This window comes from Eretmochelys imbricata, chromosome 8 (genome assembly GCF_965152235.1).
Source record: "Eretmochelys imbricata isolate rEreImb1 chromosome 8, rEreImb1.hap1, whole genome shotgun sequence".
NCBI classification, from domain to species: Eukaryota; Metazoa; Chordata; order Testudines; family Cheloniidae; genus Eretmochelys; species Eretmochelys imbricata.
The window spans coordinates 33,693,368-33,716,006 of record NC_135579.1 but is presented as its reverse complement, the minus strand read 5'-3'; the positions used below and the strand labels follow the sequence as shown (position 1 = coordinate 33,716,006).

Below are 22,639 nucleotides of genomic sequence, written 5' to 3'. Positions count from 1 at the left end.
GTCTCTCACCCAGGGGCTGGGCAGGTGGGTTTGTCTGTGTGACAGACCTGCCCGGGGGATGGAGAACGCAAAGGGGGCATTTCTGGTGTGTCTCAGGGAAGCATGCACAGGCAGGTGAGAGATGCGCTCAGGCCCCAGGCATATCCCCTGTCACCCCCACTCAGGCTAGGGAGCGCCCTGCAGGCCTAGCAGCCTGGACGGGTTGAAGGCACGTGAGGCTGTGACCCCACCCCATTCTCCATAATAGCCTCTGGCCCAACTTTCAAAAGACTCCAACTCCCAGCAAGCACTACGATGGCCTCCTGGCCCAGCTTCCCCGGATAGCCTCTGGGCCCGATACCTGCTGGGCATTGTAGTCCTTTCCTCGCTGAGTGGGGAAGGGGCCGCGGAGCTTGCCGGGAGTTGTAGGCTCTGTGGGCGTTCCGGTTCGAGGGGTAGGGGGCGTTGGTGCGGCGCTTCCTGTTCCGGGAACGCGGCGCGGGTACGCCGCGGCGGCTACAGCGTGCGTCCGTCCGTCCGGCGGGCGGGGGAGGGAGCAGCTGGCGGTGCGGCGGCGGCGGCCCGAGGAGCCGGTGGGGTTTCGGTTCCGCGCTGCGGGAGGCAGGCGCGGGGGGGGGAGGGGACGAGGAGCCGCCCGTCGCTATGGAGCCCGACTCAGTGATTGAGGACAAGACTATCGAGCTGATGGTGAGTGACCCCCCCCCCGCCAAGGCCCGCCGACCGGAACAGCCCCCCCCTCCCCCCCGGGGGCTGTCGCCGCTTCCCCAGGTTCTCCTGTAGGCCGGGGCTCCCCTTCGTTCCGCCGGCAGGAGAGCGGCGGGGCGGAGAGGGCCTGTAGGTTCCGCGCTGAGCCAGGAGTAGGCCCCGCCGTGGGGGGAACGGGCCTAGGCCTTGGGAGCCGGGGGCGCTGGGACTAAAGCCCGCCGCGGGGGGGCTCCCTCCTACCCGCCTCGAGCGAAGGTGACATTTGAATTCGCCAGGGCCTTGTGGAAGGTGCGAGATTGGGATCATCCCTCTGCCCCCCCTCTCCCCCCCAATGGCGGCTTGGTGAGCAGGGCTGGGCTTTGAGAGCCCCCTGCCTTTCCTAAGGTCAACAAACGAGCCTCCCGCACCCTTCCTGGCATCCCACTCTAGTCCCGCTCCTGTCCTCTGGCCCCCACATTCCCCCCACTCCCATTCATTGTTCCCCAGAATAACCTCGTCCTGTCAGTCAACAAATAAGCCACTCCCCCCAAAAAATAGACAACCCCCCCAACCAGGCTCTCAAAGCCTTCGTTATGAGAGCTATTGGAAAGGGCCTGTGATTGGTTTTATTTTTTTAGGATTTGACAAGTAGTTTAAAAGATTTACTGAATTCTACAAATAATTGCTGATCTGCATGGATTTTGCGGGCATATGTTAAAAAAATGCTAACTAAATGCTTTTTAAACAAGATGACATTCAGAATTTAGTCATTGTCCTTTTTTGTTCGTGGAGATCCTCCTGAGATGCAGCATCTTGTTTTTTAACTTTCTCTTGAGTATAGATTATAATGAAACAGTCTTTGCTACCTGGTCTTTTTGAATCACTTGGTTAAATAGATTACCAAGTATGTAAAGGGGTTTGTCTTAGAATGTAAAAAAATTATGCCTTAGCATTCAGGTCTGTTTCAACCAAATATATTTTGTAATTAATACTGTATTTTTACAGTGATTAGTTTATATAAAATCTTTTTGGAGTTACTTTTACTCCTTAAGCCTGAAGTTTTTAGTTTGTTTGAAAAGAGATTTTTTTTATTTCAGTGAGCAAGCATTTACTGAGTTAATTTATATTTTACAGTAGCAGCAGTAAACCTTTTGTGAATTGTTCAATGCAGTAAATAATTCTCCAAACTGTAACTTAACAAAACCTGGGTACTACAGTTGATGTACCACAAGACTAAATGTTAATGCCGATAAATTTAGGTTGCCAGAAAGTTGGCTGTGGGGAAGATGGAGGGAGATTTTTTTTTTTATAGAAATAGTAAGAGCAGTCACAAAACATTAGAGGAATTCCAATAAGATCAATTTAGGGGGGGAAAATATGTTTTTAAATTAGTTGCTGGGGAAGATTAGAATGAGTGATCAAGATTAATATTTTCTGTGTGCTAGTTTGCCTGCACTAAACATTACCTATTAATTAGAAATTTAAATGTGATGGTGCATAGCTGTCCTTGTTCTGTTTTTGTACGTTGCCTAGCACAATGGGGTCTTGTCCATGACTGGGGCTCCTACGCACTACACTCGATAATTGCCTTGTTCTGTTCATTCCATCTGAAGCATCTGCACTGTCCACTTTTGGAAGACAGGATGCTGGACTAGAAGGACTATTGGTCTGAGCCAGTATGGCTAATCTTCTTTCAGAGATACAAATAATGTAGATAATAAGATCTCTCTTGCATGCTTTGACTGACCATTGGAATTGTGCTAGGTGCTGTATAGGCATAAGATGACACAAATTGGCATTTTTTAGGCACTTCCACATGCTGTTAGTAATCTAGTTGGAGCAAACTGCCTGGTTTGGGAAGCCTGTGAACTCCCTTTATAAAATTTCACAGCATGGCTGAGCATTGTTATATCTTGTTCTTTTTACTAAGTAGCAGAAATTCGAGAGCTTCTCTGAAAGTCATTTTACTGTCATGCTTTCTGCATTTCATTAACTCATTGTTGCTGATCATGGAGGTCTGTAGCTAAATAGCTGTTCTTAATGAACTTACTTCCTTGATCCTTACTGATTTAGTGGTGCCACATTTTAATGTTGATGACATCAGAATCGCCTTCATGTTAATGGCTTGTAATGTTACAAACAATAGCTGGTGATACCAGTCAAGGCATCAGTTGGAGGAAAAATCTAGTTGTTCAGGAATGAGTTTTATGTAGATACAAGTAACAAATAGCATTGCATATAAAATATGCAAGCTGAATTCTAGTGGCTATTTTATGTCATATAATGGGTGGTTACTCATGGTGGTTGTGTGCTAAAATTTAACGTGTCTTTAAGCCAGGTAGGTAGAGTTCTTTTGCTTAGCTTTCTTGGCGATCTTTTGACTTCCTCATCTGCATTTTAATAATTTCTGTTTTTGCTGTGTTGCTAACTAACAGAAGCAAATAAAAATTTTGAATGATTTAATTGTGGCAAACCTAGTTATGATCACTTCTGGGAAATGGGGGGAAAAGCAATGATGGGATTTTTAGAAAATACTTTAAAGAACAAAAATCAAAGCTTCTTTGTGTTATGCAATAGGAATCCAATAAAATGTATGGATACTTTGGCTAATGTATGTATAGACTTGCAGTGCTCGTAAAGAGTGAATGTGTGGGGCTAAAAGCCAGAGCTTCTGTTTTCTATAAAATTAATAAAAAATAAAGTTTAACAAGATGAAGAGAAAAAAATTATTTATATAGAAAACAGTTTGTAAATATGGCTGTATTTTTACACTTACTTTCAATGCAAATAAAGGCAGTATTAAAACATACTTTTGTTCCTGAGCTAAAAATTATACTGAATCTACACAGTCTCATAATCATTTTTTTCACAACTTGATAATGTTTTGTTTCTCAAAAGAGATATTAGGCTTAGGAATCTGTGGAAAACTGGGAACTGTTAAGTAAGCACAAATGGAAAGCACTATGTAGAAAAAGAAGAATAGCCAAGGCCATTTGAATAGAATATGCAAGCTTTTTTTTGTCAACTGTTCTTAATGTTAGCCAGCATCTCTAAAATGGAGACCATTTTAAAACACAAGCTTTATTTCAGCACTTTTGCGTTTTAGAATGTTTCTTATAAGTGAAATAAGATACAAGCATTAAGATTATAAAGGCAAGCTTTTTTGTGCCTCCCTGTTTGGTATAGCAATTAGCATTTTGGTTACTGCATCGAAGGCTGGGAATGAATGTGTTTGACTATATGTGTGACTTTTTTTTGTTTTTTTGCAAATGTCTGTTGAGTGTTCTCAGTAGCAACTGGAATGTAATTCTGAGTGAATTCAGGGATAAACAAAAGATAATGTATCAATATTTTAATAGCACAAGAGTTTCAGAACATGATGTTCTAGCTTTCAATTGTTCCTTAGCTTGATTGCATTTATTAAAAAAAATCTGAACACTAGTGTGATGATGGTTCTGTTTGTAAAGCTAAGTGTGAAATATTTTAAGGTTTCTAAGTTGCATCTGTTATGCTCCAAATAAGCTTTAGTGAGTGTGCTGTCTATGCTCATTATTTAAACATTCTATAGGGCAGCTTGTATTTTAGATAACCTTATTTTACTTTTGCAAATCTTTCCACCTTGACTTTTTAACTTTACTAGTACTTAACCTCTGGTGAAGATGGTCGATCATCTGGCAATGTTACTTTGGGGCTTTTATGTGGTATTAGTAGCTAAGGTTGAATAGCCTCTTTTTGCAGGCATGGAGTACGTTGCTTGAAGAACATACTCTGGAAATATGAAACCTGGAAGTCTAACTTGTTTCTAGACTCTAGCAGATGTGCCATCTGGACTATGAAAATTAATCTGACACAATTGCTATGACTATAATATCAAATATCATAGTAAAGTAGTAGTTACCCAGTTTTGGTGAAATGCATTGTATAGACTGGACAAATCACTAGAAAATACACAGTGAGGAAGTAAGCAGCACAGATAATTGACTAGAGTGGTCCCAAAGGCTTTTTTTCTATCCCTAACTTTCCATGAGCACATAAAAATAACACTTTTGAATTACACTTTGTAAAGTTAGATAAACTTAACCTTCCTGCCACTCTCAAGAAATCAAATTATTTTCTGCACTTAATCCTAAGAAGATATGAAAACGAGCAAAATTTTCACCCATCCGTTTTGATAAATGGTATTTTTGGCTCCAAGTTCTGAATGGAATTTAAACTCTGAAATAATGTAACATTCAGTTTCATTATCCTTTCAGTAAAATCCATTCTGTGGTCTTTGACACTACTAGAAATATATATTTATCAAAGATGATTGATGACAACTTGTGTGTTTTGTTTTCTGTTTAAAAGTGTCCTTTCCATTCTGCTACACTGTTTGTTTTATTACCATGTTTTTTAATTGGTAGCAGAAAATTTATTGGTGACTTGTGATTTCCAAGGAGGCACTAGAGGGGAAAATATTGTATATCTAATATAAAACAAAATACATATTTGTCAGACTAATGGTGCACCATAAGATCTGGTTACAGGTGGAAACACAAATTCTTATTCTCAGGCCTTAGGTGTCTTGGTGGATCCATAAGACTTGTTTATCAAGGTCGGCAGCCAAGCATGTTCAAAGATTTTTCAAGTGCTGATCTTGCTGTCTTCAGTATTTCTACAACACTCTTGGTGTGCATGTCACTTTACAAACACAGATCCCTGCCCTGAAGAGCTTACAGTCTAAATTTAACATAACAATGGAGTGGGAGGCTTATAGAAGGACAAGGATTTTCAGTAAGATTAATTTAAGATTTGAAAAGCACCTGTTTATACCTTTCTTAAACATGTGTTTTGAAAATGGATCTATGAAACACATCCTCCTTAACAAATTACTTTTATTGCCTGGAGCTTCTGCCCATCTAATACAAACAGCCCAGCATTTAAGTGCCTCAGGGTAAATAATAAGTGAACTACAATTGAAGCTCCTGCCAAAAACTCTCCTCCTGCTCCTGGAAAAGCCATGCAATGTGTGCTGAAGGTCTTCAATCCAGAAGGCAACTGAATTCCAGAATCAAGTGTTTCACATGAGCACACCTCATCAGCAGCTTCTTCCCAACCAGGTGGGTGCTAGCTTAAGCTACCTGGATGATCACAATTGGAGGAGGTAGCTGTGACCCAAACAATGTAGGACTTAAAAAATAAAAACCCTTCAAGATTCCACCTGGAAACTAATCTGCAACTCAGGCAGCTCTCAGAGCAGCACTGTAATGTACTATTTGTACAAAACACTGCTAAGCAAGTGGGCAGTTGCATTCTTCACCAGCTTAAGTTTCTAAACGGTTTTAAGGTGCAGTCCAGTGGCATGGGCCTAGGGATGTGCAGGCTGCTGCTTCCTGCAGCCCCCATTGGCCTGGTGCGGCGAACCGCGGCCAGTGGGAGCTGCAATCTGCCGAACCTGTGGACACGGCAGGTAAACAAACCGGCCCCACCTGTCAGGGGGCTTCCCCTGGCGGGCCACGTGCCAAAGGCCTGATCTAAAATATTGGTTGTAGACCTGATGGACACTACCACAGTGTTGCTAGAACTATGGAGTTACATGCCAATACATTCGTATGATCATCTTGCACTTGTATTATCTGAAAATTTCAGTTGGACTTCTCCTGTTTCTAAAACTGATTGGAAGTGCATGGTATATCTCTGGGTACCTTGCATATTTCACAGACAATGTTGATTGTATCAGCATCCTTAAGCAGGATTATTCTAAGCATTACTGCAGACTTGAACTTCTGGTATTCATTGCATGATCTTTCCTGGTTACTTCAGTGCAGGTTGTACCATGGATGGGGCTTGTGGATATGTTTTGAAGGTTGAATGCAGCACCCTGTTTTCTTTCCTCCTTTCCTTCCCTGTCCTCTGAAACACTCTTGCTACCTGATGTGTCAATGCGGCATTTGTTCTTTGATGCATATTGTTTACTGCAGTAATGTTATCGACTTCAGAAGTCACTGTTGCACTGGCATCTTGACCTTTTAATCTTAGACCTTTTTCCTACAGTGGTACGTTTCTTACTGCTTTTAAGCATTGTGGCATGGTGTGCAAAGTGAAACTGCTATTGCTTCTTACTTTGCAGCTCAGAGGTTCTAAATGAAGTAGATGGTATAGTAAGGATGCCAACAGGAAAGGAAAAGATTGGGGAGAATAAGGAAGCATAGAGGTAAGGGAGTGCTGCTCTAACATGGATTTTTTTCAAAGAAGGGAGTGAAACAAATGGGAAGAGAGAAGTAGGAATATATACGAAGTAATTTTAAATGAGTGTTTATTAACATACTTCATTATGTTCCTGCTTTTTCCTATAGTGACATTCTTTTATACTGATGTTACTATCTATGTTTTATTGTTATATTCTCTAAGTTCTCAGTGTGACATTTGCAGCCGAGTATTGTTAGTGGCTCATTACTTGTAGAAAATATCCACTTCTCTGAACTTTTCAAATTCGAATGGAGAAAAGATTGTGTCAGTGGGCACGACCATACATTTCCACTTAGTTCTTTCTCTGATGGGGGGGACACACTTCCCATATGCACCCATGTTAGCATTAAGGACATTTTATTAAACTATGGTAGATCATAAACATTTTGCAAGCCTGTGGCATAACAAAATCCTTCCTCCCAATTTGTGATCTCCCTGATGTGACTACTCTGGTTAACCTGCTTTGCTATACTGTACAGCCCATCATATTCCATGTAGTGTTTTCCACAAGTTATCTCCCAGTGTTTTAGTAGTAGATGACCTGTACCTTCTGGTGCTAAAATACTTGAATGCATGTCATACTTAAAAAAATAATTGGTTTGAGAAAGGAGTAACTTCATAAAACTCAAGTAAATTTGCTTCCAGTAAAAAGAAGCTGGGGAAATCGAAGACACCTGTTTATTCACACACAGCTATAGCCCTGGCAGTAGTAATCCAAGCTTTTCCACACAGTTGCACTTGTGCTTTAACCTTCATCATTAGGGGTTAGAAGGTATTTCAGCTACCAATTTTCACCCAATAATTTACAAATAAGGGTGAAAATTGTGGTGGTCTTTTTGATGTAGGCACCTGTTCACTAGGAACTGAGAACAAGGGTCTTTTTTTATATAAGCTGCTAAATTGCTGTTAAGGATCAATTTTAAGTAACTGATTTTTTTTTTTTTTTGAATCAGTGACCTAGAGGTGAAAGGCTCATGATATTGTGTCAATTTGGTGAGCCATACAGCTGCATCAGTAATTCTAGTTTTGATAAATTCTATCGTTGAATATTAAATTCTAATCTCTATGGATCTTTACAACTTGTATGTCATTTGTGGATGTACACTTTTCTGCGGTGATGGCTGAGATGACTTCATTTTATTAACAACTTACTGAGCTTTTAAAAATATGTAGCAATGCCAATTGAACATAACATTTTTAGTCTGTGGCAGCAATTTTTACAACATGTTAATTTTAATCTTCAATCTTTGTGTATGGCAAAAAGTTTCAATTTGGTTCATTGAGCGTTTATAGTTGATTAGAATTGTTAAACAAGAAGATTTCTTTGCCCAGACAACCAAAATTAACAAGGAAAATTTGACATTCAAATTGGGTCTCTATGAAGCAGGTTTTCACTTCCAAAGTAATTGAGACCTACGCTGCAACATATTTACACAGAACTTTTTGGAGATGCTTTCATGGTGACTTGGTCATTCCTTCTCATGACCTTCTGACTCTATTGTTGCTTGGAGAAATGGTTCATTTAGTTATTTTGGGTGGTTTTCTTTCTACCTGAGAAGCTATGTTGTGCTCTTCATGTTTGAGAGTTATATGCCTAGATATCTTGTGGCTTGCTTAGTTGTGATGTACATGGCAACTACTGAGGTCCTTTTGAAATCATAGATTGGACGTAATGTCAAACTCTCAAGTCCATTTGTCATCTTGAAATGTTATTTTGCAGCAGACTTATTGATATGTCTGCAGTATGTAACAAAGGAACACAGAGGTGCAGAAGATCCTTTCTCCGGTTGGTTCCAGGCAGTATCAGATTTGATAAATTAGTGGTACACACAACTAATGTGAATGATGGCAGTTTTTCTCCCATCTGTCTCTAAAGTCCCTTTGTTTTGATGTATGTGGCACTTCCTGAGGAGATACTAGAACAATGAATGCACTGGTGTGTGGGAGGGGTTGATGAGGAAAGCAGAAATATTGGAACATATGGCCCTTCTGTGGCCCTGACAGTATCTTCCCAAGTTCTGGAAAAAGTTTTCTTTCCTAATGTGGGGATACATAGATACTCTAAAAAATTATCTTTAAAACTTTACTTTTTTGAGCAATATCTGGACCAAGGGAATTCAGTCTCTTTAGGTTACAGATCCACAGTCAGTGGTGCAAGAGGCTCAATAAGAGATCTGCAGAATTCATCTTCTAGTGGTTGTTCTTGAAGGCTTCCTCTAATACAAAAAGAAAGGGAGTACTTGTGGCACCTTAGAAACTAAGGTGCCACAAGTACTCCTTGTTCTTTTTGCGAATACAGACTAACACGGCTGCTACTCTGAATCCTCTAATACGGTGGTTCTCGAACTTTTGTGTGTGTGTGGACCACTTGAAAATTGCTGAGGGTCTTGGCGGACCATTTAGTGATCTTTCCAAATTTTTGTACTGTTAGCTAACTATTATAAAGTGCTCTGGATAAAAGCACATTATATATTAAAAAAAACCCCTTAATAATTAACTTTTTTTGTTCTACAAATCACACAACTCATATTTTAATATCAGTAGTCTTACCTTTCTAATGTGATGTGTGCTCTCTCCCCCTCTGTGGCAGCCACTGAGCTGGAGCTGGGAAAGAGGGCGGTCTCTCTCCCGCCACAGAGATGAGGCTGGGAAGGAGGACCATCTTTCCCTAGCAGCCGCAGGCCTGGAGCTGGGGAAAGTCGCCTCTTTCTCTGCACATCCCAAATTCCCCCCACGCCTCTTCTAACCCCACTGCCCCCTCCCACCTACCGCCTATTTCCCCCCCAAGGCCAGCACCTCACCTTACATGTGCTATGCCTGCACAGCTCCACTAATTAGGTGGGTGGCCCTTCATTCTCTTGTGTGTGGCTGCCCAGGTGTGCACCTTAGAGAGAAGTACCTGAATGGAGCTCACGGACCACTGGTGATTCACAGACCACAGTTTGAAAACCTCTTCTCTAATAGGTTTGCCATTTAAACCCACTTTATAACCTGAATATACACCTAAAGGTAGCATATGAACTGCCTTTGATTTTAGGCTTTGTCATTTGATTTTGGCAGTATAAAGGACAAATTTTTCTAATAATTATCTTGATTAAGAGAATTGTTTATCTTACCGTACAGTCTTCTATGACTAGTTTTTTCAGAAAGACAGTGATACTACAAATATACTGAATTCTGGTACGATTCAGATAAGAGAAGCTGTTAAGGTTACCTGTTTCTAGGGACACTCAGGAAAAATTGAATTTGTTTTGGGACTCAGAAAAAGGCCAAGAATCATTATAGTAAAATGGTTCGAAACGTGTGTGGAGGCAGTTTAGTAGAAAAACATTTTGAGAGAGAACCAGCATCATGGGTTAATAAGCTATGTCTGTTTTGGAGACCTGTAAATTAACCTTCTATTAATTAATGAAACATATTCCCTGGGTGTAAATGGTAGTTGAGGCTTTAGCACATGCTTCATTCTCTGAGTTATAGTTTGTTCTCATCCCTCTTAATCTTGGTAAAGAGATTTTTTTGACCTAAAAGCACTTGTTCTGGATTGGTTGATTCAGGGCATGGGAAAGAGCAATTTCTTCTCTGTAAATTAGTTTCTTTGTCTTAGATCCACCAATCCGGTGACCCCTCTAAATTTAGTTGCTACTGGAGTCATGGTAAGCTGTATAGGTTGCCTTGTCTTTCTAACAGCATTAGGAGTACGTAATTGGGATTTCGTTCAAGAAAGAAGTAGGTACACCAAGCTGAAGATGATTGGCTGCTCTCTTTTGACAGACAAGTCTGAGAAGGAAACCCCATTCGAATCCCCATTCATTCTGGATTGGTGGATCTGGAGCTCAGAAACAAAGTTTCAGGTAAGAAATTACCCTGTACTATATCTTACTGCTTCTGCTTAGTTGCATTTGTCTGAAAGTTCAGCACTTTGCTTTTTCTGCATTATCTCCCTGAAAATATTAGAGGATGAAAAAACGTTAGCTATTTACCGTGTGTGTTTTAGTTTAAAAACAATAAATACGTTTGATATATACATGTATAACTTTTTAGCAAGTTACTTTTACTCATGGATACATTTTTAGAACAGACTACAATCCATAAACTTTGTATCTCCCAGTGAAATAGAAAACCATATTTAGGCATGCATGGATGTTCAAAGTAGGTAGTATACATGATAACAGCTGGAGTAAAAAAATACTCTGGCTTTTTTGGAGGGGCTAAAAAAGTTGAGACTTTCAGGACCATTTTTGTTAGGCTCAGCAATGTAACAATTAAGGCTTATCTAGCCTATGATTTTTAACCATGTACTATCGTGTTCTCTACAATTTACAATTGTTAATTTATACGAGGAAAAAATGTTTTTCTTTGTGTGCAGTACAGTTTCTAATTGTGCATGTATTGACGAGCTAAAACACAATTAGAAATTCTAGTGTAGATAGCATTTGTTGTATGACATTTTTAGACTCTTAATAAAAGTTACATTTAGAATGTAGTTTATAAAACACAAATGAGTCAGTTTGAATGATTGGCTTTCATGAGCAATTTTTGTTGATTTTACTGTAGATTTTTATAAACAAATTGCTTTTGCTCAGTTGTAGTTTAAGTGACCTACAATAGATTTCTCTCTCTGAGAGAGATTGAAATATCTCTAAAATACTACAGTGTTACCTTTTTTTTTTTTTTTAAACAGCCCTCAAAGGTATTTGTGTGTAGTAGGGAGGTGGGGATCTATTTTAAGTACACAGGAGATTGCTGGACAGAAAAAGGGTACTTGTTTTAAGTTAGCAGAGGGCTATCTAGGCCTTTTACTTGTGCTGCCATCCAGCTTTACTCTCACTTAAATTACTTTATAGACTTCTCTTGACAAGGTATTCCATATATTTCCAGTGCTCTTCATCCTCTGTCCTCTCATTAGTGTATAATTCCTAATGGTAGTAACACTAAACTCAGCGTGTTGAGGACAACACACCCCTTGTTAGCTTTTCAGGAGTCTCCCGTTTCCTGTATTTTTAGATTTACATCTGATTTAACCTTAACTACCATCCAAGTTTGATACTTCTGGGGCATCTCTGTATGTTCTCTTCTGAAGAGAATCATTACTTGTATTTAGAACAGTTCTTAAGTTAATCAGTTTTTAATATAGAAGTAACTTTTGTGGTTAGGTCTTGTGCTCTTGTGTGATGTTTCTTGTTTTGCTGAATTATACACTCATTTCCTTGGTCTGTAGTCTTTTATTTATATATGAAAAATTGTAGTGAGGTTTAACAGATTAAAATATAAATTAATGATTTTCCTTACTGGCGTCTGCAGCTTTTGGGTTTCATTTTATTTTGGCTGACTTGGATCTTATTTGGGTAGGACGAGGGAAGTCCTGGGTATGTTTCTTTCTGTTGTATCATCAATTTCTGAACTATGGAGGACAAATTGAAACTTGCGGGCTAACCTGAATTTAAGAAATATTTGCTGCTGTTTGAAATTGGAGAAGATCACATGTTGTGGATTTTTTGGGTCCTATGTACCTTTGTGGCTGAACCTAATTCTGGAATTACAATGGGAAATATTTTAGAGTAGCAGCCGTGTTAGTCTGTATCCGCGAAAAGAAAAGGAGTACTTGTGGCACCTTAGAGACTAACCAATTTATTTGAACATAAGCTTTCATGAGCTACAGCTCACTTCATCGGATGCTTATGCTCAAATAAATTTGTTAGTCTCTAAGGTGCCACAAGTACTCCTTTTCTTTTTAGTGGGGAATATGCTACTGATGGCATATTTGGTAGTTATCTGTTCTTTTTTTAAAACCATGAAAATTCAGCAGTGAACTTGATGTGGTTTTTGAAAAATGAAGAAATCAAAATAGGGAAACTACATTTCTGGTTGCCTTATGCAAACCATTTAAAATAAAAATTTAAAAATTGAATCAGAAAATGAGCTACTCTTGCAAATCAGGAATACTTTAGTCACTTGAATGTATGGGATTTTAATACACATTTATTTGTATGAAATTCAATTTTTGAAAGATAAAAAAGGACTGTTCATATTGAAGTGAGTGGCGCTACTTGCTTTGTAAAGTTAACCACATATACAAGTGTTGAGGGTTCAGGGCCTAAGTTTTGTCCAGTATTTAAATCTTTAAAAATAAGTGTTTATAAAACACAACACCATTGGAAGTGCTTTCACAACTTTTTAAAATTACAATGTGTTTAAACTTTTTTCTGCAATATTTGAAACCTGAAAATGAAACCCTGCTTTATAATGTGCTAAACTGAGGCTTTAATTTGACCAATTTTGCAAATGTTAAATACACTCTACCTTGTCTGCAAGACTGTTGGAACATGTTAGTTATCAAATCTTAGCACACCTTTAAATCCTAACATAGACAAGCCCATTGATGAGAGATCCTGAGCCTGCTCTTTAACTCTACCATAACTTTTAAGACCATTTTCACACACAATTTTCTAATTGCCTAACTGCTATGCAGTAAGCCTTTGCTAGGTCATCTGACAACTCCACACTTCCACTTTCCACCTCTCATCTTCTCTTCAGATCTGATACACTGTTAGGATGATCTGCTACTGTTTCCAGACAGGTAGGTGACACTACTCTTTCTGGTGTGAGAGAGCGTAAGGTACTGCTGTTCATTTTGTCCTTCCAAAAAGACTATTTTAATGTAACACAACTGATTTGCCAGTCTAGAAGGGAACATAACTTTTTTGAATTTTCAGAACACTATTAGAGTTGGGGGTGCATGTGTGTGAGGGAAAGTAAGTTTAATTTAGATGTAATATATGTTGGAAAATACAGCTTTGTCTCAAGATTCAGTTAATACCACTTAGTGACATTGATGTAATTGTATTAGTGTTTTCTCTGGTAGTCCTCTTGGGTCTTTATAAAAACAAGATATTGCATCTCATGAGTCTTTTCCTGATGAACAAATTAAAATGGAGTAAGATTTTTTTTACGCTCAAGGAAAAGCACTTAAATCTCTTTCCCCACTGAAATTATATTCCTTTTGTAGCAAATATGTACTTTGGTCTTCAGGAACAAAGTGGGACTGCAGTTTTGATCACCCTTCTGTGAATTCATATTGTCCTGTGTTGAAGAACTGTTTGGTAATAGGGAGAACTTGTCTAATAGATCAAATTACTTTCTACTTATAGCTTACTTTAAACTAACTTATTAATGTTTTTGTAAGAATCTTCACAAAGTTCAAGGAAATTATACACAGATCTTGAATGACAATTGGAAAGCTGTATCACTGAGTTGATTTTTGAATGCTTGTCTTTTGGTTTAACTGGACTATTATCTAATGGGTGAGAGACTCAGTGATCAGTTTCTTGAATCTTTTTAGCACTTTAAACAATAAAGAAATGACAAATTTTCACAAAGTCTTTAAGATGAATTTGGTTGATTGCAACAGAGTAGGTATGCGCTGACTTGTGAGAAACTGTCTTAAAGCATTTTAGTTAATCTCAAGTACTAAAATGGCAAAGTAAATTGACTCTGTTGTACAAAGAGAGTTTTCTTGACTTGTGAATAAAATGAGAAGGTAACTAAGTGCCCTTCCTGAGTTGAACTAGAACTTTGATTTCATAACCACTGTTCCCTCTAAGCTGTGCGCGTGTGGACACACACACAGATCCTAAACCCTGTGCAGACGGCGAAACGCCGTGTGCACAAAAATTTGCACAGAAGAAATTTTTTGCGCACATGGCCTGTCAAAAATTAGAGGGAACATTTGTTCATAACATGCATTTGGTACCTCACATGTTTTTGGAAATATTGCCTGAATACCATGTTTACTACATTCGATTTAGAATGTAGACACTTAGAACTGGATACACCAGTTGCATTTTGTTTAGGAGTAGGTGGTAATGTGATGCCACTATTCCAAAATATACTTTCTGGGGACTATGTGCTTACATTGCATGTGCACATGTGGCTTTGATATTAAAGGGGGAAGAGGTACTGTTGGTCTGACATAAATTGTCATGGATTTTAGAACATTTTAATAGAAATAGGTTGCACAAGACATCCTGAACTTTGTGTGTATATTTCAGTGCACAGCATAAAAAAATGCATCATTATCAAGCCAAGCTGCTACTTGTGAAAACACAGTTTATAAGCATACTTTTCTAATAGAATTTGCACTCTCCCACCACATGCAAATCTTCAAAATACTTCTCAATACCTACTAGTTCTGCTTATGACTATATTGGGTGAGTCATGTAAGTAAGGTAAAAATGCGAGATAAGGTCTGTGTGATACCTCAGCTAGCTGAAGGGGATTGACTGCAGCTGGTGACTACTCCCTGCTGGGTGTAAAATACTGAAGGCCCTTGAATAGCATTATCACTTTACAGTTTGTTCTGTGATTTATTCTGCTTTTTTGGGAGGGGGTGGAGAGGGGTCTAAACCTAAATTAAAATGCGACTTGTGATCATGGAATTTCTTTCAGAAATGGCCATGTCTTGTTTTCATTCACTAGGACAAAGCTTTCTTTTTAGTGTTCCTTGTTAAGAGGACTAGGTGTAGACTACCAGTGAAGATGTCTTCTCTCTATCACAGACCTAGAACAGTATTTTAAGTAGCAGCAGTTAACCCATGAGTCTTAATTTTCCAATGCTGAGTGCTAATGCACATATAAGCGTTAAAGATTAGCCGAGGCAGCTCCAGTTCCACTAGTGTTGAGGTTAAACCAAAGCAAATTAAACTTCACCAAGTTACAGAAGACTGTGATAACATGCATCTCTTTTGTATCCACAAATCAAGGGAAAGCAAAGGCTTAACTTTTTCCTACTGTAGCTTAATGTTGCAAATATGGATCTCTCTATGGGGAAATCCAGAATACTAACTATTGATTGACTAATTCATTGGCACAAGAGAGTGGGCTAGGGATGACATTTCAGACTCTGGTTTTAAATGTGACTCTTAACATAACTGAATGGACTTTTGGTTTAATTTTCTTAAACTGTAAAAGAAATTGACAGCTCTAGAATGTGGATAGATTGTGTATAGACTGTTCATGTACCTATAGCTTAAAAAACCCAAACCTCTAAAAATGAGGCAGTGTGCTTTACCTACTATTTAAACCTCATTTGATTTGTTGTGTCTTTATCTTTGTCATTCTAAAATACCAAAAGATCATGTCCGTATTGGACTAAGTCGGCAAATTCTCATTTTTAAAGACAGAGCTGTTCTTTTTGGCATAGAAACAAATGTCCAAAACCCTAAATATTTTTCTGCACTCTGGTACCTTGAGAGCTTAATTGATTAAAGTGTGTGTACTTTAAAAGAATCATCCCCAGGTTGGGACCTTCAGTGCCAAGTTTATAATACTTATAACATCTTAAACAAAAAGGAATTATAATAAAAATGTTGATACCCTTAACTGTAGCAGTGTAATGTTACCACAGTTGGATACAGAATGAGTATTGGTTCCACTTTGGGGGACACTTTTTTTAATATAACATTTTCCTTGAGCTATCCCTGGGGGATGTTAATAAACAGTCTGATAGTTACGAATGATTGTAAACGTTTCAGAAACATTTTGATCTTCCACTTCTAGATGAATTTTAATTTTTGACTTTTAAATCCAAAGGTTTCTTGACTTGGAGAGTTCTTTAACAAAAATAGCTGAAATCAAAATAGCAACACTGTTTGCATATAACCGCTCTAGAACTGTTGGTGCCCTAAACAACAAAGCTTACAAGGGAAGCAGTTTTCATCCTCCCCCTTAAGGATGCCACAGACAAATTCTGGTATATATGGAATGAGAGAAAATTTCCACATCATGAATCCTCACCTGAGAAGTCCTAACTGCCCACCTTTCAAGACATCACGAGATGTTCCAATCCTGTTGTTTGCTGTGATGGGTCGTAGGGCAGCAAACACTTCTACAGGTAGCCTAATTTTATATTAAAAAAAATTAAATATTAAGATCTTAAAGTGCCCCTTCTGGTGTCAGACAGCCAAATTAGTTGATTATTGTTTATAGGAGGTTAACTGATTTTAGTCAGAGTGAACTGAATGTAGATCATTTTAGGAACATGGGACTTCTGAAAGATCAGAACAATGGGTGAGCAATGTATTTTTCTGTCTCTGATACTGATCTATATCTGATGCTTGAAGAATAGTATTGAGGAAAAGGGAACAATCTGTAAGCCCTATTACCCCCAAATAAAATAATTCACCTGGAAAATTGTGTGACACTGTACTTAGGAGTGTGTGACTTCCTGACCAACCTCCACACTCAAAGGTAATCATTTTATGCCTTGAAGCATGAGATTTGATTAGCCTTAGCTTAGCCTACTTAACTCCAAATGTTGGTCATCATATCAGTTTCACTTATAAATGCATTTACAATTTGATTGTGACCATCTGTCAGTGAATTATGCAGAGGACCTATATGCTGTCAAGTATTGACTTGAATATAACATTTTTCAGCCATTAACTCTGAGTGACTTCCAAGCATAAAAGTGTCTGACCAATTTGTGGCATTGCTTTGTAATAAATATTCTATGAAAACCTATCAAACTGTTCTCCTTTCAGTCTAGTATCCCTAGTTTAGAATCATAGAATATCAGGGTTGGAAGGGACCTCAGGAGGTCATCTAGTCCAACCCCCTGCTTCTACCGCCTCCCTAGGTAAGGCATTCCAGTGTTTCACCACCCTCCTAGTGAACAAGTTTTTCCTAATATCCAACCTAAACCTCCCCCACTGCAACTTGAGACCATTACTCCTTGTCCTGTCCTCTTCTACCACTGAGAACAGTCTAGAACCATCCTCTCTGGAACCACCTCTCAGGTAGTTGAAAGCAGCTATCAAATCCCCCCTCATTCTTCTCTTCTGCAGACTAAACAATCCCAGTTCCCTCAGCCTCTCCTCATAAGTCATGTGTTCCAGACCCCTAATCATTTTTGTTGCCCTTCGCTGGACTCTCTCCAATTTATCCACATCCTTCTTGTAGTGTGGGGCCCAAAACTGGACACAGTACTCCAGATGAGGCCTCACCAATGTCGAATAGAGGGGGACGATCACGTCCCTCGATCTGCTCGCTATGCCCCTACTTATACATCCCAAAATGCCATTGACCTTCTTGGCAACAAGGGCACACTGCTGACTCATATCCAGCTTCTCGTCCACTGTCACCCCTAGGTCCTTTTCCGCAGAACTGCTGCCTAGCCATTCGGTCTCTAGTCTGTAGCTGTGCATTTGGGTTCTTCCGTCCTAAGTGCAGGACCCTGCACTTATCCTTATTGAACCTCATCAGATTTCTTTTGGCCCAATCCTCCAGTTTGTCTAGGTCCCTCTGTATCCTGTCCCTGCCCTCCAGCGTATCTACCACTCCTCCCAGTTTAGTATCATCTGCAAATTTGCTGAGAGTGCAATCCACACCATCCTCCAGATCATTTATGAAGATATTGAACAAAACCGGCCCCAGGACCGACCCCTGGGGCACTCCACTTGACACCGGCTGCCAACTAGACATGGAGCCATTGATCATTACCCGTTGAGCCCGACAATCTAGCCAACTTTCTACCCACCTTATAGTGCATTCATCCAACCCATACTTCTTTAACTTGCTGACAAGAATACTGTGGGAGACCGTGTCAAAAGCTTTGCTAAAGTCAAGAAACAATACATCCACTGCTTTCCCTTCATCCACAGAACCAGTAATCTCCTCATAGAAGGCGATTAGATTAGTCAGGCATGACCTTCCCTTGGTGAATCCATGCTGACTGTTCCTGATCACTTTCCTCTCATGTAAGTGCTTCAGGATTGATTCTTTGAGGACCTGATCCATGATTTTTCTGGGGACTGAGGTGAGGCTGACTGGCCTGTAGTTCCCAGGATCCTCCTTCTTCCCTTTTTTAAAGATTGGCACTACATTAGCCTTTTTCCAGTCATCGGGACTTCCCCTGTTCGCCACGAGTTTTCAAAGATAATGGCCAATGGCTCTGCAATCACAGCCGCCAATTCCTTTAGCACTCGCGGATGCAACTCGTCCGGTCCCATGGACTTGTGCACGTCCAGCTTTTCTAAATAGTCCCTAACCACCTCTTTCTCCACAGAGGGCTGGCCATCTATTCCCCATGTTGTGATGCCAAGCGCAGCAATCTGGGAGTTGACCTTGTTCGTGAAGACAGAGGCAAAAAAAGCATTGAGTACATTAGCTTTTTCCACATCCTCTGTCACTAGGTTGCCTCCTTCATTTATTAAGCGGCCCACACTTTCCTTGGCTTTCTTCTTGTTGCCAACGTACCTGAAGAAACCCTTCTTGTTACTCTTGACATCTCTCGCTAGCTGCAGCTCCAGGTGCGATTTGGCCCTCCTGATTTCATTCCTACATGCCCGAGCAATATTTTTATACTCTTCCCTGGTCATATGTCCAACCTTCCACTTCTTGTAAGCTTCTTTTTTATATTTAAGATCCGCTAGGATTTCACCGTTAAGCCAAGCTGGTCACCTGCCATATTTACTATTCTTTCGACACATCAGGATGGTTTGTCCCTGTAACCTCAACAGGGATTCCTTGAAATACAGCCAGCTCTCCTGGACTCCTTTCCCCTTCATGTTAGTCCCCCAGGGGATCCTACCCATCTGTTCCCTGAGGGAGTCGAAGTCTGCTTTCCTGAGGTCCAGGGTCCGTATCCTGCTGCTTACCTTTCTTCCCTGTGTCAGGATCCTGAACTCAACCAACTCATGGTCACTGCCCCCCAGATTCCCATCCACTTTTGCTTCCCCCACTAATTCTTCCCAGTTTGTGAGCAGCAGGTCAAGAAAAGCTCTCCCCCCCCCAGTTGGCTCCTCTAGCACTTGCACCAGGAAATTGTCCCCTACGCTTTCCAAAAACTTCCTGGATTGTCTATGCACTGCTGTATTGCTCTCCCAGCAGATATCAGGAAAATTAAAGTCACCCATGAGAACCAGGGCGTGCGATCTAGTAGCTTCTGCGAGCTGCCGGAAGAAAGCCTCATCCACCTCATCCCCCGGTCCGGTGGTCTATGGCAGACTCCCACCACTACATCACTCTTGTTGCTCACACTTCTAAACTTAATCCAGAGACACTCAGGTTTTTCTGCAGTTTCGTAGCGGAGCTCTGAGCAGTCATACTGCTCCCTTACATACAGTGCTACTCCCCCACCTTTTCTGCCCTGCCTGTCCTTCCTGAACAGTTTATAACCATCCATGACAGTACTCCAGTTTTTCAAGAGAAGAGTTTTTTCAATCTCTTCTCTTGTAAGTCTTGTCATACTTTTAACCCATTTTGGTGCTCTCTCTGGAGCTTTGGAATTGCTGTGCTAGTAGCTAGGAGTATGAAACTGTTTTCTGCAGTAAGAAACCTGAGTTGACTTAGCTGTGGAAATTTTCCCCCACACTCTGGCCAATGATCCTGTTTTAAAGTGCTGTACCCGTCCTATTGTGTTTAGTGTGTCTCATGTAGAGATGGCTCTGCTGCAGATTTTGGGGTGCATTTAACTGTTAGGTGTTTTTAATAAATACAGAGCTATATTATCTGGGCACCAAATAGAAAATTAATAGTTGTCATTAAGTACGTCTAAGATGAACTCTGCTCCTGACCCCAGAAAGAAATGTTTACTTCTCCTTTTTTCCTGTGGTGGACAAATCTGACATGGTCTGAGATAAAGCCACCAAATTCACTTTTACTGTCCGTTATGCATCTTCCTCTTCAGTCCTCCCTTTCTCCATCTCGGTTTGAGATCATCAGTTTTAGATCATCACAGTTTTAGATCATCATCTAAGGTCCTGTTGGGCTAAAATGTGGAAACTACCACCTTAGATCCAAATTCTTACTAGAAAGCAAGAGGTACAACAACTTCATATTCATTACATTGACTGTGATAGGTCTTCTGTGCCTCCAGTTGTAGATAGTGGGTTGTTACACCAGATCAAAAAAACAACTTTTTTGTTCTTTGTACTGAAGTGCATAAATATTTCACTTGTATTTTCCTGTTTTATTGTGAGATCTTATGTGCGCTATTTGAAGCTGTCTCATGTTTAGTAAAGCATAATAGTGATATAGCTAAGAGTCTTCGTTTTTCCTTTATAAATCCGTTTATTCTGGAGTTTGGAAGAAAAGGTTCCCATGTGGCTTAAACTTGGAATGAAAATAAACAATGTTTCTGCCGAATGGTTTAACTAACTTGAAAGTTTATGAATTGCATATGGCTCTCCAAAACTTCATAGTCTTTCAGTCATTTAATTAGGGCATTTTGCAAACACAAATGTAGTAAATGATCTAGAAACTGGACTGACTTTCTTTAAATTAATTGAGACTAAAGTGACCAAAATATTTTAAAACTTTGTACTATACCTGAAATGTTTATGAACTTGCTTCAATCACTAACATACAGTGACATGCTTCATGACATTGAAGTATATATGGGTATATATGCCAAAAATCAGCTTTCGAATTAAATTTTTTCCCTCATATAGGCTCAGATATATAAACCACTAAATATAACCACACTGTGATTAAAAAACCTATGGCACTGAGTCTCAGGGCTCAGATCAACTAACTTAGGTTCATGGGGTTTGCCCTGAGGGACTATAAAATTGCAGTGTAGATTCTCAGGCTCTGAGACTCCCAAGAGTGGAGAGGACCTGAGCGCCAGACCAAACCTGAATGTCTACATTGCACTTACATAGTCCCGCAGCCTGAGCCAGCTGACATGGGCCAGCTGTGGTTGTGTGCAGTTCACCAAGCTACCTGAGAATTTTTTGAGAAGCCACTAAACCAAAGAGTGGAGTTTCAGGTGAGCTGCAAACTTTGTTAAGTTTAATACCCTACATCTTTATTAGAATGAATGTTTAGATTTAAAGATTGCACATTTTTATTCTAAATTATTTTTGAAAATTTTAACTCACTTGCCAATATTTTCTGAGATTAGGATTTTGAGCTTCCCCTACTATAGCCAATGAACGGCTTAAAACAGTTTGGGAACTGAAGCTTTAGGTGGGGGTACATCAGCTATTGTGGGGCAGATAGGCTTCTAGACTTGAAATTTGGTAGGTAAGTAAGTGTAAATCACTTTTTTTTTTTTCAAATTTTAAATATGAACTTTGCAAAAACTAATACAAGTTTATATGATTATGCTTGAGTATTGGAGGCAAAATTATTTTACCTTCTTTGGAGTGGTAACATTTGTAGTTTTACATCTGTAAATGAGATGTATGCATCTACTCAGTCATATCTTTTCAGGCACAGTTCAAATACATTCAGAGTAGAAGAGAAAATATGAATAAGTTCTGAGGTTGGCCATAATCATGGTATTTTTGGCCTTCATAGTTTTTATTTTTTAGCACAGTGTAAAGAATTTTAATTTTGAACTGAAAAACATAAGGGAACTTATAAGAAAATATGGTTTTAACCTCTCTTGCTCTGGATACCCCTTCTAAATTTTGGCACAATAACTGTTTTTCAAAGGTTTTCATCTGTGGCCTCATAATGGGCTGCTTTAACTTCGATGTACTAACTAATTTGGCAAGTTTTTAAATGAATGTGACTTGGTGTTTATAACAAAAGCTAAATAGGGCACCTGTGAATGTGAAAAGCCATTGAAAATTAGGACTGTGCCGATCGTAGAGTTGGGTTTACCTGCTGCTCAGTAGTGAATAACTGAATCCTTTTGATTACTTTTTCTATATCTTAAGTGTACTGGTAAATCCTGAAAATTAACTCTCTGAAATATGGCATAATGAGATTCCAAAGTTTT

At 39.6% G+C, this 22,639-nt stretch overlaps 1 protein-coding gene across 4 annotated transcripts in view; it reads left to right on the top strand.

Moving 5' to 3' along the window:
* The first annotated feature begins 542 nt into the window (after window positions 1–542).
* The window catches only part of FBXW11 (F-box and WD repeat domain containing 11), a 128,616-nt gene continuing 106,519 nt past the window's right edge, over window positions 543–22,639 (top strand). For 2 of the 4 annotated variants that reach the window (XM_077823657.1, XM_077823655.1), the window contains exons 1-2: window positions 629–687; window positions 10,684–10,763. Coding sequence is in view for 2 of the 4 variants with exons in the window: in XM_077823656.1 (XP_077679782.1) it covers window positions 643–687 (45 nt within the window). In the remaining 2 variants the exon portion in view is untranslated. Of the gene's footprint in view, window positions 688–10,683; window positions 10,764–22,639 lie in introns of all 4 variants that reach the window. The other 2 variants (XM_077823656.1, XM_077823654.1) reach the window with 2 other exon arrangements.